The sequence below is a fragment of the Eptatretus burgeri genome, chromosome 6, assembly GCF_056783735.1.
Source record: "Eptatretus burgeri isolate ZD-2024b chromosome 6, Ebu_testis_v1, whole genome shotgun sequence".
In the NCBI taxonomy this organism is placed as follows: domain Eukaryota; kingdom Metazoa; phylum Chordata; class Myxini; order Myxiniformes; family Myxinidae; genus Eptatretus; species Eptatretus burgeri.
Window position 1 is genome coordinate 29,841,510 of NC_140966.1, and position 27,610 is coordinate 29,869,119.

Genomic DNA, 27,610 nt, shown 5'->3' on the forward strand with positions numbered 1-27,610 from the left:
ACCTTCATGGTTAGCGCCTGAGGTCAAACATATTTGACCCCAAGGTCAAATTTTCAAGTTTTATGAACCATATCGTGTAGTACCTCAAATTGAACACCTCGATGAGTGCTTTCTAGATATGTCAAGCTTGAGGCATTATGACGTCATTTGGTGACGTTATGAGGCAAACATATATTTTTCATGGTTACTCTGTAGAACGATTCTCATCGGAATCTCTCGTAGGCAGATATTCCTCAAGGAGTCGCTCCTGGTGGATAGCAGCTCTGTTCACCTCAGTGTGACCTTAAAGAAGTCACACGTGGTCACCTTTTGGCAAGATATGGGTTTTTTTTTTTCTTCGGTATGACGGTGATGTTGACACTTCGATTTCTAGTGCGGTTATGATTTAAATCGTTGAGCAGCAGCCTATTAATTATATTATATTATAACCGCACAAGAAATCGAAGTGTTAACAATCACCGTCATACCAAAGAAAAAAAAAAAAAAAAAAAAAAAAAACAGGGAGTCTGGAACACTCACGCTAACCATTACCTCGACGTGTTTCAACTTATGAGTAACTTACAAGTAACTTTTGTCGACGTGTGCCAACGATCGCATATCGTGCGTACAACTTATTCCCATTGCATGCGGAACGTGTGAGTCATACGGTAAGTACGTCGTAAAATTTTTAACACGTTTAAAATTTCAAGACGTACTCCACTTACTACGACGTATGATAGCGTACCTTAGCGTTCTATTCACGTATACCAAACTTACCCATACCGTATTCGACGTGCGCCAGCATTTTAGACACATTTTTCAGAGTTCGGTATACGCTGGCAAGATCGCCAAGGAGTGACTGCGATGTTGACACTTCCATTTCTCTGGCGGTTATGATTTGAATCATTGTGCGGCAGCCTTTTAATAGGCTACACCACGTGATCGTCGGCGATACGTACAGCGCGCTATGCATAAGTTAGACTATCATTGGGCATAGGTTGTGAACGCCGACAACAGGTAAGCATTCGTTGCTACAAGTTATCTAGAAGACAACGAAACGTTCTGTGTCCGTTACTAATACGTTATGCATACAACCAACTCGTTATGAATACATCCGAATCTTAAAAAAAAACATCAAAAATTCAGCGTAATACATACATTTTGATATGTTGCCATTGCTGGCTAAAACGTCAAGGTGTGACTGGGCCTTTACTTTATAAAACATGTGTAACGCCACCTGGGGAGGTGGGAACTAAAGATAGCACCATTAGTATTAGCTATTTATCCTGATAGTTCACACTACTGAAGTCAGCTGGAAGTTGAAGTATTACATCTTTCTATCTGAAATGTCTGCTGCATCCTAGTATAGAGTATGCCATCTCATTTTAAGCTCACCTAGAACATTGTTCCAGGGATCTTATATTATGGGATGGCACATCATCCATCCTTCCATCAGTCTGTCCACAAATACTCGCAACTTCTCTGAAACTCTACATACGATTTCAATGAAACTTCACCACAACCTTCATCACCCTGCAAGTACCAAAGTTTGTTCATGGCATTAAAAAAAAGAATTGGGGTCTGAGGATGTTTACGGATTGAGTTTACAGGTGGGATGCCCCCCCCCCCCAAAAGAGGAAGCGACACACATCTGATGAAACTGACCACAACCTTCATCACCCATGACATACGAAAGTTTGTTCACACTATTGAGAAAAAAAAAATCATAATTAAAAAAACAAAACAAAAAAAAACAAAACAAAAAAAACATGGGGTCGAAGGAGATTCAAGCGGGGGGCGGGGGTGGCAGTTTGCATCTAAATTAGATATTTGCCACAACATTGGTTCATTTTGCGGATTCCGTCCCACGTTGACTTTCTCCTCAGGGTATCATTCTACCAGGTGAGCAACCAGGGGTATTGCCCTATTTTTCAAAGCTGCAATAACCTGTGCAAAAATCTGCAAGCGAAAGTGGACATTCAACAATGCAATCTTTGTAACACGAATGTCGATGCTTTTGGAGCAAATTATAATAGTAGGCCCAGGAAAAACGGTTCAACCTCACTCAGGTCAGATCAGGTTAGGTCAGGTATGGGAGCATGCGCCGGAGCAGCGCATCGCTGCATCCACTTTCCTCCGGTACTCCAGGTGCCTCCATCTAGCCATCCCCAGGCAGATGCCTGGCCCATCCCCATCTCCTTGTGATACTGGACAGATGGAGTCCTGTTCTCCCCTATGGGCTGGTGCTCCTGCCTCCCACTTTTCTCGGCTTCACGCTGTGGAAACCAAGGCATTTCGGATCATTGGCATCTCCCGCGATGAGGCTTAGCCTTTGGGCCTCTCACTCTCTCACCACAGGTTGGTTGGTGGTCTTTCTGTCTTCTACAGTCACCTCTCCAGCCTCGCCCCTCTGCTCTCTCTGCGATTTGTCCTCACCACATTTCCGCAGGGCGCTCAAGGTCTGCCAACAACCCCCTTCTTGTAAAACCACCAAAATAAAAAATCACTGCTCACCTTCACTCCTTCATTCCTCTTTTTTTCCCCACCTTTGGAATAAACTCCCTCACTCTATTCAATCCCATTCTTCCCTCCAGGCCTTCAAAACAGCTGTTCACCACCACCTCTTATAATCCCCCATCCAAATCCTCGATCTTTTATACGCCTGATAATCCACCCAAGCCCACCTCCTTCAAATTCCCTGCTTTCCTTCCTGAAAGTCCCTGAAGTGTCCATCTTGTATTCCCCATGTTCCCCGTCCCATCCCTCTCCCTTCCACAGATCTCCTAATGTCTCTGTTCCCCACTGTTTCGACCATCCCACTCCCGCCCCTCATCTCATGCCCCCCTTGCTGTGCGTTGTGTGTTAGCTCTCATACGAGCCTCGACAAGGTATACAAAATAAATAAATAAATAATTATCTGAACAAAGACCTTGCCCAGTACGGAAAGCAGTGTCACCCCTTGTTCATTGTTGCAGTCCTGGCGATCACCCTTCCCATTCTAGAGAGGGATAAAAAGGCCCCTCTTCCAGTCAGTTGGGATGATGCCTGTGTTCCAGGCAGAGCACAGAACTGCATGCAACCACATGAGTACAGCATTTCCACCAGCCTTGAGAAGTTCAGCATGGATGCCACATATCCCAGGAGCTTTACCCCCATTTCAACCGGTTCTCCACAGCCTGTTTCTCCACAAACGAAGGTGGATCACAGTTGGTTGGAGCATCAGGAGGATTGGAGGGATAGCAACACCCTTGACATCCAACTTGACAGCTGGTGGATCAGCCTGGTGCAGCCGCTCAAAGGAAACGGCCCAGCAGACATTCACTTTGGACTCCTCGGACAAGAACCCACCAACCTCCGCTCTAACTGCAGTACACCGAAGGACGGACTTGGAGGAACGAAATGCGTGAATTCCCCGGTAAGCAGGACGAGAATCACTTGACCACAGGTGATACTCGACCCCCTCACAGACTCCTCACACATAGGCCTCCTGTCCACCCTTAGCACACGTACAGTTTAACTCCTCAGCTACCTGAACAGCTCAGCTCTGTCATTCAGCCTCGCCCTGCGACTCTGGTCAATGGTATCCTGTGTCCCTTGAGAGACAAAATTCTTCTTTGCCCTACGGTGAGTTCCAAGACATCCACCGGCAACAAAGGATGGTGGTCTTGAAGGCACTCCACAACTCTTCAAGATACCCCAAAGCACCCAGACCCCCCAAATCCCCACTCAGCCTGTTCACAAACTCCTCAGCTACCCTCTTGTCCTTGAGTTTGCCAACATCCAGCCTTGGCTGGGATGGTACCATTCTCCCAGATTTAAGCTGCAACTTCAGAGTTGCTACAACAAGCCTGTGGACAGTATTGAGGAACTGAGCACTCCGGTAGACCCTGCAGTACTGGATCATCCTCCAGCGATCATCAACGAGCACATGTTCAATCTCCATTGCCACACCACCTGCGTTGCAATTCCAAGTCCAGCGATAAGCACGTGAGTGCTGAAACCCTGAACCAGCCACCATAAGTCCATGACTTCTTGCAAAATCAAGGAACTTGTAGCGAAAAAATAAAGGGGCAATACCCCTGATGGTTGCTGGACAGGAAAACCAGGGAACCACTGGTAGGCATGGATGACCCACAAAATATGTAATGACGAAGAATGTAAATACCTATGGATTTTTTTTCTTTTATGTCGTGAACAAACTTTGGTACATCACAGGTGATGAAGATTGTGGTCAAGTTTCATCAAAATTTTATGCGTAGATTGAGAAGAAAGCAAACACATATTCTGGATGGCAATGTTCTCCCCCTTCCCCCATAGACTTCCTCAGACAGATTTTTTTGTTTTTTTCAATGTTGTGAACAAACTTTGGGACATCACGGGTGATAAAAGGTTGTGGTCAAGTTTCATCGAAACTGTGTGTGGCGTTTCAGAGAAGAAGTTGCAAGTGTTTGTGGATGGATGGACAACGTGCCATCCCACAAGCTCCCCAGAACTACGTTCCAGGTGAGCTAACAAAACATGAAGAGGATGATGCATGAAAATGTATTACCTCAATCAAGGGTTCAATATACCGACACCCACGGTCAAGGGAGTTCAGCTCGGCCATTTCGTCTTCCGAAAGCTCAAAGTCAAAAACCTGCACATGGAGAAGATTTTGGAGGAAAGTCGTCACCTGCTTGAACCAAATAGAGCTCAAATCACTTTAAGATTTGTTAGAGCGATTTTGGTCGGTACATCCTTTTTCGTAGGTGACATTTAAGTACTTATCTGAAGGGGTCCCAGGGCATCATGCAAACCACAATACATACACTTGCATTACCAGTAGATCAGACCAGGCAGACTGATTATCCTCTCCCTGAAAGCCATTAATGATGAGTGCATGTACCTCTCGTGCCAAGGCCATCCTGTTAGCCAACAACAAAAGGTTTTAGTCTATCACAATGATAGTCTCAGCTGAGCAAAAAGCACTCACTTTAGCATTCTCTTCAATGCGCGAGGGCGTGATGCTTTTTGGGATAGTTGTGATATCACGCTGCAATAGCCACCTGCAAAAAAAAAAACAAAAAAAAAACAGCTTTATAAAGCATTCGAGCAGAAAAGAAAAATAAATTTTTTAAAATGCAGTGGTTTCTGCAGTTGGAAGCAATGCTGAATAGATAACCAGAAATACCATATCAGGGATATTGGGATCATCATGACGGTTAAATCATTGTCTCAAGTTATTCTTACAAATGACAATGGGTTATTTTTTTTTTAACTTTCATTTGCACCAGTCAAAATAAATGTTTAAAATAACTAACCCATTCACTGAACAGTATATAACATTTCCAGAGTTATGGAGCTTGAAAGAAACAATAATCTTGTGGAATTTATTTTGGAAAAAAATGTCGCCAGGTTACAAGAGCCACGGTGATACGAGAGAAACGGTTCCATCTTCACGTTTCGCTTTATTGTGTTAAATTTGACTTTTACATTGCTCTTTGCAATGATATTTGATACTTATTATCTTGCTGCTGTTATGAATAACCCATGTTCAATCTTAATCTATCTTTGCACAATAAATAGTTAATGTAAACTTGCTTGTGGCAAGTGTTGGTGACTTTTTCATATATTTTGAGCACCCCATGGATCTGGTGCAATTGATGAAGAAATGCATCTCTCGTGACCCCCGTGCCTCTCAAAACCTCTCCTCCTTTGAGCTTGTAGAGAGAAAAGTCAGGGCTGAATGGGAAGGAGAATTGGTGTGGGGAGGGGGGGGGGTTGGTACAGGGGGCTAAAAATTAGCCCTTTGTTATCTCACTTGCCACCTATTGATTTTCAGCTTACAGATCAAAACAAGAAATAAAATAGAATTGCACTTGGTGTAGGGCATACCTCTACGAGGCTGACAGTTTATGTTTTGTATTTCAATGATAGGACAGATCTGCATCCGGACCTTAACCAAAATGTAATTGGCTTGTTCTCATCACCGAACCAACTCATCCAAATCCGTCCATAATTTTTTGAAATATGTGATATATTGTTTTTGCTGCCATTTCTCAATGGTGAAGAATCATTTTTAAAAATTATAGTATCTGGATCTGGATTTGGATCTTCACCAAAATCGAATCAATTCATACTTGTCATACACCCAACCTGTCCAAGTTGAATCCGAATAAGTCCATAACTTTTTGAGATATCCTGCTCACAAACAGACAGACAGACAGGAGTGAAAACAATCTCCATCCACCTTCAATGACAGAGGTAATTATTATGGATACTTGCAAATATTACAGTAGCAAGACATTCGCTCAAATATTATTCATCGATACACATCACTCTATCTTTTTCATCAAAAAATTCAGGTGGAATTTTCACCACCCTTGGAAGAGAAATAGTATGGTCAAAGATGGCATTCTCACCGGAGAAGCACCTGGGCCACTGAGCGAGAATGACGATGAGCAATGGACACCACTTTTGGCTCCAAGAGCAGCACCGGCTCGTTATCCATTTTCCAGCCACGGTTTGGAGAACCAAGGGGACTATATGCGGTCATCACGATATGGTGTTCTTGACAATGCGCCAACAGGCGCGTTTGTCCAAGGTATGGGTGGCACTCCACCTGCAAAGTCGATTTTGAAAGATCAGGATTAGTATCAACATTACAGCCAAATCACTCTTACAGCTCACAATATATATATATATATATATATATATATATATATATATATATATATATATATATATATATATATATATATATATATATATATATATATATATATATATATATATATATATTAGTAGTAATGCCCGGCGTTGCTGGGGCTAGCAATAAAGCCTGGCGGTGCCCGGGCTTTCTTGCAAATTTCCTGAATAGCTGTTAGCGGTTAGCAGTTAGGGGATAGCGGTTAGGGGTTAGGGTTAGCGGTTAGGGTTGCAGTTAGGGTTGCAGTTAGGGTTAGCGGTTAGGGTTAGCTGTTAGGGTTAGGGTTAGCTGTTAGGGTTAGTGTTAGTGTAGCTAACCCTAACCCTAACACTAACTCAAACCCTAACCCTAACCCTCACAGCTTGGCGTAGCGGAGGTAAACAGCACCCGGGGCAAAGTGGAAATTTGCGACCCCTGTAGGCCTGAAACTTGAGTGGATTTGAATGGAAAATCCCATAAGGGATATCGATTTATCGATTTTTTCAAATATCGGAAGTGTTATGGAAAAAATTTATTGCCAATGACCTAAGTTGGACCAAAAGCCATTATCGTACCGAATTTGAATGGAATCCGTTGGAGTTTGTGAAAATGCATCAAAACGAATTTTGAGGGGCCTCTTAAGGAAGACAATAATATCATTAGTATATGTGCCAAATCTTGTTTCATTTCATGCAGTAACAAAAATCTGATGGTGGAACAAAGAAAGGGGCGTGCCGAAATATATATATATACATACATATATATATACATATATATATATATACATATATATATATATATATATATATATATATATATATATATATATATACATACACACACAGTCATGCACCACTTAACGACGGGGTTACGTTATGAGAAATGCGTCGTTAACCGTCGTCGTCATTGTGCGAACATTTTTTTTTTTCGTTTTCGAACATCGTATTTACACAAACCTAGACACCTAGGCTATATAGTGTAGCCTATTGCTGCTCAGATACAAACCTGTACAGCATGTTACTGTACTGAATACTGTCGGCAATTGTAACACACATCCAAGAGAGACGGAAGACACGTTAGTTTTACCTTTGTGCTGTTTATGACGGCTATCGGTGTTGTTAGCAGCAGCTTACAATCTCCTGTCGCATCGATTATAGAAAGGTGAATAAATAGCGTTTGGATTTTATAAATACGTAATCATTGCATCGATGTTATAATTTATAAATGAAGAAACGAGCACCTGTCAATTGTGATATATATTTTCGGAACAGTGCGATTGTTTTAACAACATAAAAAGCTTCACCAAAAATAAATATGTGTTTTAATTTCGACTGCAACCATTTATTCGCGGAATTCTTCAATTCAAAGGTAATTTACTTGCTCGAAGGAAAACGTGGAAACATTGCTTCAGTTTGAAAGCTGATTTCCATTTTAATGGAGCTGGCAGATCCGTCGTATATGCGATTATGGGACCACCGTCGTATATGCGATCCGTCGTTGCCCGAAACATCGTTATGCAGCGCATGACTGTATATATTGTTTCTTTTGTTTGTTTTTTTTCTTCTTCACACTTCCTCATATTCTCCCCACCTGCAGAACAGCAGGTCTGATGGTGGATGAGGCGATGATCTCATCAATTTGCCGTGCATTAAAGTTGGACAAGCCGATCGAGCGCACGAGCCCTGCAGACACCAAATTCTCCATGGCTCGCCAAGTTTCACGGTAGTCCACCACATCGTACTGCATTTTCCCCGTCTCGGTTCGAGGAAAATCCTCACCTCCATGCCTGTGACATTTTTTTTAAGGCTTCAAGAAGTCGTGAAAACATTGGGTCACTGTCATAGATGGCGACAGGTGGCTGAGTGACAATGTCTAGATTAAATAATAATAATAGTCATAATAAAAATTTTTAAAACGATGGAATGAAATGATGAAAAACATGAGGATTTAGATGTGGTTGGGTTATGGAAACATGACAACTCCATCTGTGGAAAGGGTAATAAAAAGATGCCATAATAAAAGATGCCATAAAAACACTAACGGGGTGTGCTTACACATCGTCTCAGATTGCTCAACTGAATTTGATTTTTCATTTATTTATATTTTCATTTACGAATACTTTCCGACAGTTCTGTGATTTTTTCCTGGTGTATTGGCTTTGATGTCCATCGGCATGCAAAATTTCAGCTCTAAGTCACCCGGAAGGCACCGATCTTTAATATCAGTCAGTCGTTAGAAAGTTTTATATATTAGATGACGCAAACCCAAACCCATTAGTTTACAAACCAGTAAACCAAATTAACCACATTCCACGAGGCAAGACATTAACAAAATAATCCTATAAAACAAATTCAACAATGGGGATGGATATTTAAAGCCATCAATTATAGACGATGATGTCAAAGCACAAAAACCAAGATTTAATTGAGCAAACGCCTTTCATGACAAAAAAAAGGACAATTAGCAAAATTACAATCAAAACTGGCTGCCATGCCACTGGTGTCAGTATAATGTAGCAAACACATCAATTGTGACATTTTAAAGGATTCAATGAGTAGAATTGTCGTTTTGATGTTTTGGGTTTTTTTTGTATGCACAGTCAAGGCTCGTGGAAGAGCTAGTACCAGGATACTGAACGGATCGGGAAGCAACACGCCAAAAGGTAACAGCAGAGATGGGGAGGGGACACCAATAGCAGAGTGAAAGACCAACACAGAGGGAGGTGGACAAACGATGGGTGTGGGGAGGAATGAGAGACGGGGAGGATGCATGAGGTGGACAAGATGGACACAGAAGGAAGCACTCAGGAGGGAAAGCTTGTATTTTCTTCACACAAATCCAAGCCTTACAAACAGCAACACTGATACCAGTGATATGTTTTATTGGACTCTTATCTTCAATAAGCCACATTCCACGATAATTCCCTTCGCAGTGATATTATTTTATTGTGCTCAGTCCCCTGGATGTGTTATCAAATAAAATTTGATGTTGCTAGCTGAACGAATAGAAAATATTGCCATGGTATTTGCTGCGTTATAACTCCCATGGCTTCCACATTCAATTCCATCTAATCCTTTGTCACATCATATTTCTTCGGCTCTTCCTTTTTAAATAGATCATCTTGTCGTTTCTTGCCTGAAAACGATGTAGTTTTTCATTTTGCAACAGCAGCAGGACAGGAAGTCTTTTCACAAAAGCAATCATAATTTCCCTTTAGTCTTAATTTCATCTTTTACATCCCACATTTACACTCTATTCACAAACATCATCAATTTCTGCAATGCCACGAGAGCGGAATATTATTTTATTATTGCACCATCCACAGACTTATCCAGTTGACTTGCGAAGCACAAACTATTTTACGATAAATAAAATCAGATCAAGTGTTCATGCGTCTAACATGGCCAGCAAGTACATCTTGTCACTTCTTTTGGACCCTTTGGCTTGTTGCATCCAAAAAGACAGCTCGTCATTTGGCCATTATTTATACATCGGCTGGTCGATTATTCTTTGCCAATGCTGGCTGGCATATCCCATACATGACCCATTCAATTAGCTTACCCAAATGAGTATGGCCAGTGGATGAGGTATAGATCTAGGTAGTCCAGCTTAAGCTGAGTCAAAGACTTCCGACAGGCATCTTCCACATCTTCTGAGTGGTGATTGCAATTCCATAGTTTGGAGGTGACAAATATCTCCTCTCGCTTCAAGCCCTGGTCAGAACACACAACAGGATGCAATACCCCTTCAAAAAAGAAAACAAACAAACAAAAAAACAATTCTCATAACTCATGAGAATATCATGAAACCCCCTAATAAATTGTAGGGATTGTGATCGAGACATTGACATTTTCCTCACCATGTGTGAAGACGGTGTTACGCACGCACGCACACACATCCTGTGAACATTTTTTTTTTTTTAAGTTACACAAAATGACCCATGTACACTATCAATATAATGAACAGCATAGCGTCGAGGATCGTTATCTTTTTCGCCAAGTCACTCGCTGTCATTGCTCCATCCTCGTTGTCAATCTCAGTGAGCACTTTTCGTAGCATGGCACGGCGGTAATGAGCTTTGAATGAACGGATAATTCCCTGATCTAACGGTTGAAGAACAGAGGTTGTGTTCGGCGGGAGAAATGCCACAGTAATGTTCGACAGTTGAAGTGATTGGGGATGTGCCGGACAGTTGTCGATGAGAAGCAACGCTTTCTGGTCATGACGCCGAAGCTCGCGATTCCACTCATCGAGCCATTCAGTGAAGAGGAAACCTGTCATCCATGCGGAGGAATTGGCTCTGTAGCGAACTGGAATTGTTTTGAGGCCTTTGAAACACTGTGGAGTCTTGCTTTTACCAATACCGAAAGGAGGACGCTTAGCACCAGTCATCGAGCAGCAAAAAAGCACTGTGATTCTTTCCTTTGGCTTTTTCCCACCGCAGTGCTGATCTCCCTTGAAGAGGAACGTTCCGTCTGGTAAGGCCCGAAAATACAACCCGGTTTCGTCAGCATTCCAGATCTCATCAGCCGTGAAGCCTTCTACGAGATCCGGAAACACGTGGTCCAGCCATTGTTGTTTCCCTCCTACGTCAGCCGCCGCTGCCTCTCCGTGAAGTTTCTTGTGGACGATTCCATGTCTTTTCTTGAACCGGTCAATCCAGCCGTTTGTCGCACTGAACTTCTTGTTGTTGAACTTTTCCGCGAACTGAGCCGCTTTCTCCCACATCAGAGGTCCAGAAAGCGGTGCTTCCTTTTCTCTAGAAGTTTGAATCCACTTGACCATTGCTGATTCGACATCGGGTGCGTTGCCGCTTCGCTTGCGTTTCTGAGAAGAAGACGAATCCACTTGACCTTTCAGAATGGCCTCTCGATCTTTCAGAATCTTGTATAGGATCGGCTGGTTAATTTCCAAATTGTCTGCAGCTTCTCGTTGGCTCATTCTTGGCAAAGCGTCATAGTCCCTCAGGATTTGTGCTTCATCAATGTTTGAACGATCCGTCCGCTTTCGTTTTCTGTCCATCGTGGAAATGACAACACGCCTAGTGCTTAGACTGCAGCTGTCAGCCGTCTGCCTATCTGTACAATGACTACCGAAATCACTGTAGTGGCATAGCGTTATTTTTAGCGTGATGTCAGCCGCCTGGTGGCAAAAGTTGGAACTGTGCGGCCAGTAGGCGCTGAACTGTCGAAGTGGATGGCCAGCAGCTGATTCTATTAAGCGGGTTTTTGATTCTAATAAACGGGAAAAATTGTGTACATTTAGATACAATGGAATCGGTCTCAACAATTTTGATTCTATAATACGGGTGATTCTATTAAGCGGGTCCCACTGTATCATATATATATATATATATATATATATATATATATATATATATATATATATATATATATATATATATATATATATATATATATATATATATCTTCTTCTTCTTCTTCTTCTTCTTTCGGCTGCTCCCGTTAGGGGTCGCCACAGCGGATCATCCGTATGATCTGCATAGTGATTTGGCACATGTTTTACACCGGATGCCCTTCCTGACGCAACCCTGGTCGCCTCTTACGACACAGGGATATGGTCCACCTATTTTAACCGGGGTATAGACCGGCCCAGTACACTGGTACTCACTTCGCCAACCTCGGAAGGATGACAGGCTGAGTCAACCCGCTGGTGTATTAATTCAGTGGCCCAACGGGGCTTGAACTCAGGACCTTTTGGATCTTAAGCCGCTGCCCTAACCACTACGCCAACACCAGGCTACCACTGTATATATATATATATATATATATATATATATATATATATATATATATATATATATATATATATATATATATATATATATATATATATATATATATATATATATATATATATATACTTTGCATCATTTGCAAAAAGTTATTCTGCCTATTGATTTTTAAATGTACATTTTTTGTATAACCATCATCGAATTAAGTTATAAATGGGCTAATCTCAGTTTTTGCATATTTTGCAGTAAGCATGGTGACTGAAAATCGAAAGGAGTTCCGAAAATACTGTTGCGATCCGTTCAGCTGCCATTAAAAGAAACAACGAAAACATCTTCGCAATGTGTCAAATGATATGTTGATGAAATTTTCTTCAAAGGTGAAAAAAAAAGATGACAGACTGTGTACTTCGTGCAGAAAAAAAAAAACTCTGTCGTCACCAGAGCATATTGAAGAATCATCTTCGACCAGTTCGAAATTATCATCAGAAAGTACTATCGAAGGCATTGCAGAATCTATTTCGACAGATGAGGACGAGGAGGTTTTGGAGCGAGAAGGAAAAGTTGACCTATTAAACCAGTCGTTATCGATGAGAGGCGATATCCCATTCGACAAACGAAAGGCAGAAAGGAACCCAGGGTACATTCCTGAAAAGCAAAGTAAAGTGGAAGATTCTGTGCGAAACAAATTAGAACTAGTTGCTGGACCAAGCACTGCGGAGAAAACACAAAATACAGCGTCCAAATGTGATGAAAACTGAATGCCAGAGGTGATCAAAAGCCTGAAAGAAAAATACATTGTTGAGCCGTTCAGAGCAAATACATATACTGACAATATTTGTTGGGAATATGAGCATCAGAGGGATGATGAGTGAATTCAGTTGCTCCCAAAGAATGGCTGTGCAAGCCAAAAATTTAGAGAAAGAAAATGGTATGCTATAGTCTCCAAATCCCTAACAGGGTGAAATATTGCCTGACGAAGTGAAATCCACCGTAACCGAATTTTACCGAAGTGATGAAGTCAGCCGAATAATGTCGGGAAAAAAATGACTGTGTGGTGGTCAGGAATGAACATGGAAAAGACAAAATTCAAAAGCGCCTGGTACTGAACAATCTCAAGGAACTGTTTCAGAAATTCGAAGAGAAGAACCCTGGCTTGAAAGTTGGATTTGCGAAGTTTGCCATGCTCTGTCCCTCGGAGTGTGTCCAGGCCGGTTCAGGCGGTACACACAGTGTATGTGTATGTACTGTTACGAATTCTGGCCCGCCTGGCGTGCGATCGGCCGCGCTTCTCTAATAGCAGCCGTGTCGACCACCGGACGCACAATTCAGTCGTGACGCTCCTGGAACTACTGCCAGAAACCAGTCACGGGTGGGGATTTAACCTCACCACAGCCCAGTCCGCATTCTACCCGCGCGAGATAGGGTGAATCGCCAAATTCGATATACCTAAGTACTCGCGCGGATAACCTTCCGAGGGGATGCACCGCGCCGCAGGTCGGCCTGGGACACGAACCGCTTAAGCAGTTAGTTCCGTGCTATAGGGATAACCGAGCGGTATTATCGCCAACCTCGACGGATCTGATTCTCCTTACCGGGCGTTAAAAACCAACTACTCATTCCACGATGCAAGATGGCATTTCAATGGGGTGAAAGGAGGATGCGACCAACGGGATACATTGCACACAAGGACATTTATTATAAAGCACATATTGCACACACAACACAAGCAAGGAATCATGCACGTATTTAAAAGCAAGGCAAATAAAACGCAATACAACTGACTACGATTATTATCTACAGTCACTTACTCAGTCGTTACTTAACAGGACACGGTGCCACAGCATGCATACAAAAACAACAGGAAAACCCTCCCCATAGGCAGGGAGGTAGACGGGGATCGTAAACCTTTATGGTCGTGGGCCGTGGATGACCGAAAAGGCCCGCGGGACCGTGCTGGTTACCTGCCCCCTCAAGGTGTGACGTTGGGCAGGTCGCGATGCCTTGTTCCCACGGCAGCTAGCGTAGCCGCGCCTGCTCTCGGGCTTTTGCGATGATGTGGTCGGTGAGGTCTCTCCGACGTCCCTCGTCAGACACGCAGATTCGCACCACACAGCCGGCAGGGCTGCGCCTCCCGTCTGCATCTCCGAGGCGTCGCCCGGACTCGCCACCGGCCCGCGCCTTCACCGACAGGTCGCCCAACGCCAAGACGAGAGAGCCCAACCTCGACCACCAAGAGAGAGAGCACTCGACCCCGACCACCAAGAGAGACAGGGGCGAGCATGAACCAAGAAGAAGAGAGAGCTCCGTGTGCGGTCCACCCTTTATAGCGCGGGGCTCAGCCCTTCGCTCCTCTCCGTTTTCGGCTCCGCCTCCCTTCGAGAAGGTTCCTGAAAAGGGGCGTTCCCTCACCCCGACCGCCTCACGCTGGGCATCCAGCAATCGCCGGCGAGCTGCCCTCCCCCTTTCCTTCACACCAAGCGCGGGGAAAATAGGCGGGAAAAACCCCCACAGGCCTCACAAGAGCTTTTGTTCTGCCAATCCTTCTCCGACGGTTTCCATGGTACGGAAACCGTCTTACCGTGGTCCGCGGAGGATGGCGTTCGTAAGCGGGCGTAGTGGCGAAGATGGTGGTGATTGTTGTGGGGGTGGTGTGAGCGTGGTTGGCGTTGTGGCATAGTTGGTGGCGGTTGTTGTTTGCGTGGAGGTTTGTTGCAATGGTGGCTCAAAATAACGATAGATAAAGAAAAACGGCTATCTCAAAGGGTCGCAGCCCGGTGAACACGAAGAATCCCCTTTAAACAAAGGTGGGGACCTATCTGCACATAAACTTAGCGTCATAACTGATCTGGGACCTTTATGGTGTATTGCAAATTTCCACAGCCGTAACAGTACGATACATCAAAACGTGAAACTCATGATGTTTGGTTCCAAAATACCACAGATAGCCAAACTTCCTAGCTATCATCATGTGATAGCACACATAGTTTGTAACCCAGCACAACCAGCATGCTTTTCAGAACTTGTGTAAGTTGCCCATTAATTGAAGACTTCAAAACTGAGCTACTGAGTCATTATGAACTGGAGGATATTGATGAAATTCAGTTTAAACGGTGGACATCCACCGACAGATCTGAAATTAGCTCCATGGTCCTGCCTTTGGAAGAATTCATTAATCAATTCTGTGAACACGCGGTGAAATTAGTGAGACACGACTTCATTGCCAAGGCCCAATCTCAGTTTCTGAAAAATAAGAAAGACGAAATCGGTGAAGAAGAATGTCATTATTGGAGACTTCTCAGAGAACTATTCGTTTGTCGTTCAGGATGCGGCCCAAGGATTCCATTGGAACTGCTCTCAAGCGACAATTCACCCCTGGGTTTACTGTTTCAAATCGGACGATAGCAAATTAAACCATGATTCGTTCACGATTATATCAGAATGCAATACTCACGATGTTGTCTCAGTCCACTTCTTCCAAAGAATGCTCATTGAACACTTGAAATCTAACTTTGGAAATGTAAAGAAACTTTACTATTTCTCAGACGGTTTTGCTGGCCAATGTAAGAATTGCAAAGCCTCCATAAACCTTTGTCGTCACAAATCAGAGTATGGTATTGATGCAGAATGGCATTTTTTGGCACAAGTCATTTCAAGGGCCCTTCAGATGGCGTGGGAGGTACAGTCAAACGAGAAGCAACACGTGATAGCCTGCGAAGACTTTACGACAGTCAAATTATTTCTCCAAAAGATCTTTTCGCCTTTGCTGAAAATGGTTTGAATGAAATGAAGTTCGGTTACGGGACCCAAGAGGCGTATGATGAGGAAGAAAGAAATCTGGAAGAAAGGTTAAAAACGGCCAAAACCATAGCTGCAACTCAAAAACTTCATGCTTTCCTCGCTATTTCTTAAACTGCTCTTCAAGTACACGAATTCAGCCTTTGCAGGGAACACCATATAGAGTCAGCTATTTCAAAATCTCCACCAACTTTTAACGGGAAACTCTCAATTTATGTCGCAGTGCACTCTCTGATGGAAAATGGTGGCTTGCCTGCATCATGGAAGCCTTTCAGGACACTCATGAAGTGAAAGTGAATTTTCTTCATCCAAACAGGCCCGCAAACAGTTTCTTTTTTCCTGACATTGAAGATCACTGCATTTTAGACATTTCTGATAAACTTATTTCCGTAGAACCAAAAACTGCTACAGGTAGAACCTACACAATCAGTAAAAAAAGAAACACAGCTGTCACAGAATCTTGACTATAATATGCTAGGAAAAACTGTTACTCATACTCGTATCGCTTCCAGTTCTTGCATGTGCATGTGAAAAATTTATGTACAATATACTGATATAGTGTATTGGAAATTTTGTGTATAAATATTGTGCTATGTATTGTGGCATATTGTGTGTCCAGCACCAGAGTCCCCGAACATAAATCTTTGCCACGCGTGAACCCATTGGGATTCCATTTTTATTTATGCTGAGGTGTTGGAGTATATTGTTCCGGTTTTGGAAATTCGCATTACACCATAAATCGTCCTCATGTGAGATATATCGGTAAATTCATGTGTAGTTAGCCCAAACCCGTTGTATAGAGGGAATATGTGGGATTCATCTGGGCTGCGACACTTTGAGTTAGCCATTTTTTAATCTCTATTATTATTTTGGACCATTAAGTCACCAACAACTCAAACACCACCACCTTTGCCTCTTTACCTCCACAACTCCATCCCGCAAACATCACTTCACCGCTATTCCCAAACGACGCCGCCAACCACCAAACCACCACAGCAAACCCCCCACCACCTTCGCCTATCTCCTTCTACAACCATCGACCACACCACCAGTCAACACCAAACGTCGTGCTGTCCAGGGCCTGTTCGGTAATTGATGCCGAACGCGTCAAGCCACGGGTACGAATGCGTTCCTCTCAGGGAGAAATTCGGATCAGGAAGGGTTCACGCCCCTTTTTGCCACGCCAATGGCCGAACAGAGGGTGGCGTGGCCCCACCTCCAATTGCGTTTTGATCCTAATATTTGCATACAGGCTCCTCCCCCGGCCTATAAAGACGCGAGCACAAGGCGACTCGCGGCTGGTCGAGTGAAGACGGAGGTCGTCATCGAGGTTGCAGTGTGGGGGTCACTCGTCTCGTTGTTGGTGCCGTCTCGTCACGGGATTCGAGCCAGCAAGCCATTCCCTGAGCATCGACAATTCTCCCCCTCCCCCCCCATCCACGCTGAAATAGTGCCGGTGGCCCCGTTACTTCCCCACCCTAACCGTGGTGCCGACCCAACCGTGCTGGCGCGGAGCACGCCGGAGAGGGCTCACTGACCACGCCAGGGGCACGGAGTCGGGGCGCAGCTGCGCGGACATTGCGGCTTGCCCGCCATCGCGTCACGAGGACGCAGGTAAGACCTTTTCAGTCTCGTGGACCTGGCCGCTCCTCCAGGCTCCGCGCACATTTGGTCCACGGACCTGTCTGCCTCCTTGCCTGTGAGGATGGCCTTCGTTTTCTTTGCTTTTGAATGAATGCTGTGGTGCTGTCCGACAAGTATAATTGTTTAATTGTTGTAAATAATTATAGGCGGTAGTAGTGCTTTTGCTTTTGTTGCATTTTGTCTTGACTGTTATATGTGCATTACTGTATGACTGTGAATACGTGCTTGGCTGTGTGTGTGTAATAAAGTGCTTGCTTGTTGAACTGTTTCCCGTTTCGTTGCGTCCTTTTTCTCCCCTTATTGAAAGCTCCATCTTGAATCACGTAAGGGATTGATAGTGGGTTTAAAACACCCGGTAAATAATCTGAACCTTCGAGGTCGACGATAACTCCGCTCGGTTATCCCTGCAGCACGGAACGAGCCGCTTAAACGGTTCATGTCCGGAGTCGACCTGCGTCATGGTACAACTCCTCGGTACGCTACTCGCACAGGTACTGAGGTATATCAACATTCGGCGATTCACCCTATTTAGCACAGGTAGAATGCGGACTGGGTTGTGGTGAGGTTAAACCCCCACCCGTGGCTTGCTCCCGGAGTTGTTATGAGAGGGTCATGACTGAATTGTCCGTTCCGGTGGGCGAGGCAGCTGCTATTAGAGTTACGCGGTCACTCGCACATTCGTAACAATATGAAGGGATATTCTCATACGAAAAATCGGGACCATCGGTTTGGCTGGGGAGCGGGGGCCCAAGGTCAAAGGGCGCCCCAAACTTTAACTTTTTGAATTACTGTTTTGGAGTCATTTTACTTGACGCGATTGGAAAGATCTCGCTTTTACGAGCATTTTGATACCAAGATCAGCCAAATCGGACCACTACAACCTCTGATATGGCCTCTGGAAGATTGTGGGGCAGCTGGGGGCACCCAAATTTGGGGGGCCCCTAAAATGGGCCCCGATGAGCCCACAGGTCTAAAAGTTGGTATTTTTAGTTTTTTCACCCAAGTGAATAAATGACTAACATATGGGGAGAGAATGAGGTATTAGTGTCGGGAGGGTGTGTACACTTGACATGAAATGCCCCAGCCAGCATGTGCCTTGACATGTTACCCAGCTTACCCGTGAATATCTGGAATTTGCACATGAACGTGTACCGACTCACGTGGCAGTGCTACATGTGGTAATAAGCAAATTAGAATGCAACACGATTCTGTGAAAAACATTTTTATTGACGTCTAAATGTGATGCTATGCCCTTCTGAAAATGAATGCCTGCGTGTTATTGGTATGCTTGAGACAGGAATGCCACAAAAAGTTGTGGCTAGGCATTTTGGTGTTCATCAGAATGCAGTACAGTAACACTGGAGACGTTATCAACAAACTGGCAACAGAGACCATCCACGTTCTGGGTGACCACATGTGAAGTCACGTCGGCAGGATAATCACATCTGGATTCAGTTCCAGACAGCAAGTTTGACAGCTCGCAACATCCCTGGCTTGTGACCAATCAGCCAGAATTGGCCGCATTCAGTGACGTGAGCATAACATCTGACCACGACAAGCAGCAGTATTTCGAATTTTGTTGCCAAGTCATCAACATGCGTGCCTACCTAGGTGTAGGAGAGGAGATTGGGGTGCTATCCTCTTGCCAGACGAGTCGATGTTAAATCCTGACAGTGGTGATGGCCGTTGTCATGTTTATCGATGGGAAGGGGAACGTTACGCTGACACATGTGTCATGCAACATTCGTCAATGGCAGCATGATGGTATGGGGAGGCATCACATTGATGGCAATTTGACAGGTGTTCAGTACCGTGACAAAGTTCTCAATCATCACGTCCTCCCATTCCTGCTCATGGATGTCATATCACACTACAACAGGATAACGCACGCCTTCACATCGCTCGAGTGGTCACAGACTTCATCGCACAATATAACACTCCCCCACTTTCCTGGCCAGCTGTTTCACCTTATCTTTCACCCATAGAGCATGTGTCGTATGAAATGGAATGACAATGAATTGTGCAGTTTTCAAAAGCAGCAGGTGAGGTTGGCTCAACTGCAGCAGGCCTTTGTACAGGTATGAAATGACATCTCTCAAAACTTTTTCAACCACCTTGTGTCCTCAATGAGGCGCTGTCGTGTCAACGTCAAAACAAATGGTGGTCACACCAGATAACGAGCTGAAAATCGACTTTTGACTGCACCCTCTTCGAGCCTCTGGAGAAATGTCCTGCAAACGCATTGACATTCTCGTGTCGATTTCATGTTTACCAAACGCTAAATATTGATATGACCAAACAACGTGATGCGATCGTTTTCATTTCTCAAAGGATATACAGTACCAGTCAAAAGTTTGGACACCAACTCATTCAAGGGTTTTCCTTTATTTTTTACCATTTTCTACATTCTAGAATAATAGTGAAGACATCAAAACTATGAAATAACACATATGGAATTATGAAGTCACCAAAAAAAAGTGTTAAACAAATCAAAATATATTTTATATTTTGGATTCTTCAAAGTAGCAACCCTTTTGCTTTGATGACAGCTTTGCACTCTCTTGGCATTCTCTCAACCAGTTTCACGAGTTAGTCACCTGGAATGCTTTTCTATAAACAGGTGTGCCTTGTTAAAAGTTAATTTGTGGAATTTCTTGCCTTTTTAATGCGTTTGAGCCAATCAGTTGCGTTGTGAAAAGGTAGGCTTGGTATACAGTAAATAGCCCTATTTGTTGAAAGACCATTATTGTGTCTAACTGGAGTAGTCCATATTATGACAAGAACAACTCAAAGAAGTAAAGAGAAATGTCAGTCCATCATTACTATAAGACAAGAAGGCTACCACAGCATTCTGCAGCGATACACCATCCCATCGAGTTTGCGCTTAGTGGGACCATCGTTTGATTTTCAACAGGACAATGACTCAAAACACCTCCAGGCTGTGCAAGGGTTATTTGACCAAGGAGAGTAATGGAATGCTGCATCAGATAACCGAGCCTCCACAATTACCTGACCGAAACCCAATTGAGATGGTTTGGGATGAGTTGGACCGCAGAGTGAAGGAAAGGCAGCCAACAAGTGCTCAGCATATGTGAGAACTCAGTCAAGAGTGTTGGAAAAGCATTCCAGGTGACAACCTCATGAAGCTAGTTGAGAGAATGCCAAGAGTGTGAAAAGCTGTCATTAAGGCAAAGGGTTGCTACTTTAAAGAATCTAAAATATATTTTGATTTGTTTAACACTTTTTTTTGGTGACTACATAATTCCATATGTGTTATTTCATAGTTTTGATGTCTTCACTGTTATTTTACAATGTAGAAAATAGTAAAAACAAGTCTAAAGATGACAATGGTTCACGAACAGTATTTGACGATGTAGATTGTTTCAGAAGTCAAGTATGAGACAATGTGATAATTTTTTACCAAGTTAGAATTCATTATAGTGGCCTTCAATAAACAGCTGCAAAATGTCGAAAACCCTGTTTCGTTCAACAACTTTCAAAATTTGACCTTTGCATAATCTTTAAAGGTCACAAAACAATGTTGTGGACATTAAAATAAGGAAATAGGATACGTGCGAGAGCTTATTGGAGTTAGTTCGTCGAAGGTCGAAAACCTAGTTCGATTCCCACAACTTTGAAAATTTGACCTTTGTGGCCTTTAAAGGTCAAAGGTCAAGGATTATGACCTTTGGTGCAAAACTTCCTCTGGAACATTCCAGGAACAATATAACGTCATATAGGCTATATGGCATTTCGCACTCCTCGGATTATCCATACTTTGATGAAATCAGCGTAAAAACAAACTTGAAGGGGGCGTCCACAGGCAAGGTGTTCGAGATAGAGCAAAATGGTTTCAAGACTTGAGGTGGGGAATGACCTCAAGATTATGCATAAAAAAATAGTCATCCAAGCTGTCAAAGTTTGGGCGGTCGTATGATTTTTATGTCAAAATTCGCAATTTTCTGAGTTTTTGACCTTGTGACCTTGACCTTGGGACGAAAATGAAAAATCGGACAACGACAAGTTTTAGACAATTCATTTTGCTAATCAAATACCAAAGAACCCATTCCAATCAGTCAATTCCCGAGGGGAAGATAGATTTTTAATCAGACTACCCCCTAAAAATGGCTATCTTTTGGGCGTGGCTCCGCCCACAATGGGTGTAGCATGCCCTCATCCAGGAAAACACAACTAGACATTGATATTGAACACATAACCAAGTTTCATCAAGAGCGGATCAAAGTGCATGGAGTTATGCTCTGGACAGATAGACACACAGACAGACAAGCTGGTAGGCAACATGGGTGGTTGCTATAAAATTGCATACTAGTCATAGTTTTTTATGGATTGGGCTGAAATTTTTTGACAAAGAGGTTGATTATAGTGCGAATCAAAGCACAGAAGCCGATTTTTGATTTTCGAAAAAAATATATAAAAATATTTTTCGGATTTTTTCAAAAATTTCAAAGTCCCGTTGCTAGGAAACGGTGGCGTCCATAGCAACGGTGCTCAAAAGCATACAACTAGATCCTGGTATGAACCTACCAATCAAGTTTCTTCAAAATTGGTTGACTCCTCTGGCCTCCAGAGCTGTCCATTACATACATACAGACGGAAAACCTGAGAATAACGGTAGTCGAGCGACCACCCAACAGACAGACACAGATATAACGAATATAGTGGTCACTCGAGCTGGCGCTCGTGAACCAATAAAGAAAAACACTTGAATGAGTCGGTATGTCCAAACTTTTGACTGGTAGTGTATGTATGTATGTATGTATGTATGTATGTATGAATGAATGAATGAATGAATGAATGAATGAATGAATATGTATATAATTAGAAATGAACAGGACAGACCAACATATTATAAATATATGTGGAAAAATTACAGGCCCAGACCAAAATCGAACACAGGTCCTACAGCAAACTGTAGCAGTGCTCTTCCATCTGAGCTATCTAGGTAACCCACTGGCTGAGCAACGTAATTCTTCCACATATACAAGTGCCACTCTCTTTCCCCGTTTTCTTCCAGGGCACTCACTGCTAACCATAGGAGCAGCGAGGGCCTGCTCAAGAGAGGGTGGGGGGAACACATCCATGTCTGCTATTAATCACCACAGTGGGTGTCGTAATATAATTAGAAATGAACAGGATAGAACCAACATTACAAATATATGTGGAAAAATTAGTTCAGCCAGTGGGTCACCCAGATTTCACCAGTGCTCTGCCATCTGAGCTGTTTGCCAGAAAACCTGGGTTTGATTCCCCGTCTGGGCCCATAATATAAATACTAGCATATACCCGTGCTCCGCACTGAGTTGAATGGGTGACAAAAGGTGGATGAGGCATAATAGTTGATGTTATGGGAAGCTGGGGAGGGTGTCATTAGGGATGTGATGCGCTATGGTTACCTGTCCTTAGTTTTCTCAAGGACCTCCCTGAAGATGACATTTTGGGTGAGTGTCTTGTTGCTGAATAGTCCTTGTGAGTAATTATTGTCCACTTTGATAGATATATAGGAGTAACCTCTTGCACGTGAAAATGCAACATATAGTTGGCCATGGGAGAACACAGGGGCTGGGAGGGATATTCCGAGTTTGCCAAATGTTTGGCCCTGGGATTTGTTTATGGTCATCGAGTATGCGAGTCTGACTGGAAATTTCATCCTCTGCAGTGTGACTGGAAGCTTGGCGTCTGATGGGGCAAGTTTAACATGATGTAGGCTGAGCCCTTGACTGAACAGGAGCAGTAATATATAGATAAAAATAAATTTTTACTTTATATACAATGTTTCTTGTTACATTTTTTGTGTCAAATTCACCTTCTGAGGTAGTCAGCACGTGCAAAAGAGGGTTTTACATTGCAGACGCTGTTTTCGAGGAGTGGCATTACGCCTCTCAGCAGTGATGGTCTGTCGATGAGATGTAATGACATCAGCGAATGACCGGTGATGTCATGACGGAATAACACCTCTCAGCGGCGACGTCACACGTCGCCATGCAAACGAATGTAAAACTTAGAAAATCACCCAAAATTCCCAAACCTGTGCATCTGGCACGTTCTCACATAGCCCATGCTGTTCATTAGACCACAGAGCATCCGCATGCCGAAAGTGGCGACAATCTGTCTGGCAGTTTTGGAGGAGATACGTCAAATTACGCGCAGATGTTAACAGAAAATATATATATATATATATATATATATATATATATATATATATATATATATATATATATATATATATATATATATATATATATATATATATTACAGTAGACTAGGCGGAAGTCGGCAGCGTGTAACTCATCACTTCGCCTAAGTCGGCAGAATCAAAAAGTCCCGAATTTATCTCATGTTAAGTCCCTATGAATAAAGGGTCATCCCTCTGTAAGTCGTCATCTCTAAGTCGTCACTTCGTCTAAGTCGTCAGATTTTGTCCGTTCCCACGTAATGGAAACTCATATCAAGTAAATTACCACTCCTAACTCGTCACACGGAACTGCTGCCTCGTGAGAATCCCGATTTCATGTAATCGTGATGCTCGCTCATTGGTTTACCCCGCCAGTGATAGGCTATTTATAACTGCGTACACACATTGATCGCACTGCAGGAAGGACAATGGCGACTAAGCGTAAGCTTACAACTAAAACCTACCAAGAAAAATACGACATTATCCAGTTTTGCGAGGCAAACCCACTGATGAAGAAAACAGCCATAGCTGAGAAGTTGGACATCAAACGGCAGACATTGAACGATATCTTGAAGAATAAGGGCAAGATGTTTGGACAAGTGGAGAAGATCGCGAGGCCGGTGGTAAGTGTGAAACGCGTGAAATGTGTGTCCTTTGAAGATGTCGATGACGCGCTCATCATCTGGTTTCGGCAAATGTCGGCTCAGCCAAATATTCGGTTGGACGGTGAAATGTTGCTGCTGAAGGCACGTAAATTCGCTGCGGACCTCGGGCATGATGATGCCGAGACCTTGCCAATGCACTGGATAGACAGATTCAAAGTGAGGTGGGGAATCGGCAAGGTCAAGAAGTGCGGCGAATCAGGCAGCGTGGATTCGGCAGTGGTGCACGACTAGAAGGATGGCAAATTGAAAGACATCTTGGAAAGGTATCAGCCTCGGGACGTGTACAATGCCGATGAGACTGGGCTTTTCTGGCAGATGCTGCCAGAAACGTCTCTGGGGTTCGTTGGTCAATCCCATCATGGTGATAAGCAGGCGAAGTTGTTGTCTTACAGTTGTTCATTATCTTTACTTTTGATAAACTGATTCATGAATTCCATCTTTGCTTGATCACTTTCCAACTCACCAATGAGCCCCCACCTATGCCCCGAGGATTGTGTTTTCCTTTTGGTACAATAGCCGGCTCTCACACATACGTGTCCAGGCCACGTGCGACTTCATCCTTCACTCCACAGTCATCCTGAATGTTCGCAGACGCGCAAGTCATCACATTTCTAAGTAGTCACTTTTTTCTCGGTCCCGATGGTGACGACTTACGCCTAGTCTACTGTATATATATTGTTATGGCTGTGGAAATTCGCAGAACACCATATAGGTCCTTAGTTCAGTTAGATTTCCCCACCGTTATTTAATGGGATTTATTCGTGTCACAGGGCGGTGATCTTTGAGATAGCCGTTTTTCTTTCACCATCGTTATTTTGGGACCACCACCACCAACATCGCTCTCAAACAACCGCTTCAGACCCACCGTCCTTCCACCACCACAACCACACGTGCCTCTCAACAAACCACGCCATCCTGATCACCTTAACCACAACCCTCATAACCACACCACCGCGTTTCCACCTCGGCACACGGTTGCTCGAGGCCTGGCCTTCGTCGAGGGAAAGCAGGCAGCTCCCGTTCCACCCCCTCCCCCCCCCCCCGGACGAATGGCGCCACCACGGTGTATTCCGTCCGGCGTGTGGAAGAAGACAACCACAGCGGCGAGGGAGCGCCCCGATTTGGTGGGAAAACGCTTCGTTCAGGAAGGTTCCCGCTAGTTCTGGAAGGAGGGCGGGGCGAGAGCGGAGGGCGGGGCATGAGTAATAAAAAGGGTGCACGGAGCATTCGTTCTCTCTCTCTCTCGGGCGTTCGTTCTCTCTCTCTCGGTGGTTGCTGGAGTTGTCGCGGCCGCTGGATGCCGCGGAAGGACCTGGGCTGCTTCTGCCGGAGCTGGGTGAAGATCGGGGCTCGTGTCCAAGTGGGGAGCTGGGAGCAGCCAGTCGGCGGAGGTCCGGGTGTCGCGAAAGAGACGCGAGCTGGAGGAGCAGCCTTACCTGCTGTGTCGCGCAAACCGCGCGCTCGTGTTGAGAGAGCCGGAGAGAGCTCGCTGGCCGCTGAGCAGGGCCTGGGCTCAATCGCGGCTACGCTAGCCGCCGTGCGGAAGGAGCATCGCGGGTCGCCCAAGCCAGTGACCACGAGGGTGCAGGTAACCTGCAACGGTCTCGGGGACTCGTGCGGTCTGCCAAGTCCCACGCCATAAAGACCCAAGAGGTCCAGTCTGACCCCATTGCCCTTGATGGGGTCTTTCCTGCTTTTCTTTGAACGAATGTTGTGGCGCCGTGTCTTGCGAAGTAAAACTGTGTAAGTGACTGTACATTGATAATTGCTTATAGTCTGTTGTAGTGTTTTTACCTTGCTCGTGTCTTGTCCCCTTCCACCATTGACTGCATGATTGTTTGTATATGTGCATCTGTGTAGTAAATAAATGTGCTTGTGTGAATGTTAACGCGTTAGTCACGTCATTTTTCCCCCATTGAAATGCCATCTTGTATTGTGGAATATTAGTTGGTTTTTAAATAACCGATAAATAGAATCGGGTCCGGCGAGGTCTGGCCATAATACCCGGTTGGTTATCCCAGAACGGAACGGAACGCTTAAGCGGTTCATGTCCAAGCAGGCCTTCGCCGAGGTACGGTCCCTCGGTAGGTTACCCGCGCGGGTACTGAGGTATATCGATATTCGGCGATTGACCCTATTTCACGCGGGTAGAATACGGACTGGGCTGTGGTGGGATTAAAAACCCACCCGTGACTGGTTTCTGGCGTTGTTCCAGAAAGTCACGACTGAATTGCTCGTTCGGTGGGCGAACCGGCTGCTATTAGTTAACACGGTCGTTCGGACGCCGGGCGGGCGGAAATTCGGAACACTGGTGCCAGGAGTGTGGGATTCAAATCCATCCCGCCTCCAACTAAATTAACGGAAATCGGACCAAGGGTGTGTGGAGCGACCCTCAGTTCCCATTAAATTGCGGGCTTTAAATTTATTCCGAGAAGCGAAATGGGGTTTCAAGGTGAAAGGGAGCAGGGGGTAATAGATTTAAAAATGATAGAAGCTATGGCCCATCGGGGCGAAATCACCGACACTCCTATTATGCGGCGCCAGATATTGTTAATGTTGCTGGCAAAAATGACAGAAATGAATAAAAAAAATGGATGGAAACAAACTCGAAATGAAAGAAAGAAATAAATAAAAATGGATGAGAATATGCAGACACAACGGGGTGAAACGCAGTGCGTGGGGCGAGGCCTGCAGGCAGGCATAATCGCAATTGCGTGCAACGAAGCACGGACTGTGGAGTGAAAATGGCGGCGCCACGTGCTGGAACGAACAAGCTGGGAGGGAGTGCAACGGCTGTCCGGCCCGCAATGGAAGCGGGGGAGGACAAAGTAATTTGGGAGACGTGTAGGACGAGACTCGTGCAGGTGACAAAGAAAGTGACGGTGACACAGAGGGAAAAATTAAATGGGGTG

At 44.3% G+C, this 27,610-nt stretch overlaps 1 protein-coding gene across 2 annotated transcripts in view; it reads right to left on the reverse strand.

Annotated features, from left to right (window-relative positions):
• LOC147024470 (uncharacterized) overlaps positions 1-27,610 on the reverse strand; it is a 55,821-nt gene that overhangs the window by 2,488 nt on the left and 25,723 nt on the right. For both annotated transcript variants that reach the window (XM_085884428.1, XM_085884427.1), the window contains exons 4-8: positions 10,208-10,359; positions 8,237-8,432; positions 6,381-6,580; positions 4,952-5,024; positions 4,529-4,615 (exon numbers count right to left, since the gene is read on the reverse strand). In XM_085884428.1, the coding sequence (XP_085740554.1) occupies positions 4,529-4,615; positions 4,952-5,024; positions 6,381-6,580; positions 8,237-8,432; positions 10,208-10,359 (708 nt within the window). The remainder of the gene's footprint in view (positions 1-4,528; positions 4,616-4,951; positions 5,025-6,380; positions 6,581-8,236; positions 8,433-10,207; positions 10,360-27,610) is intronic.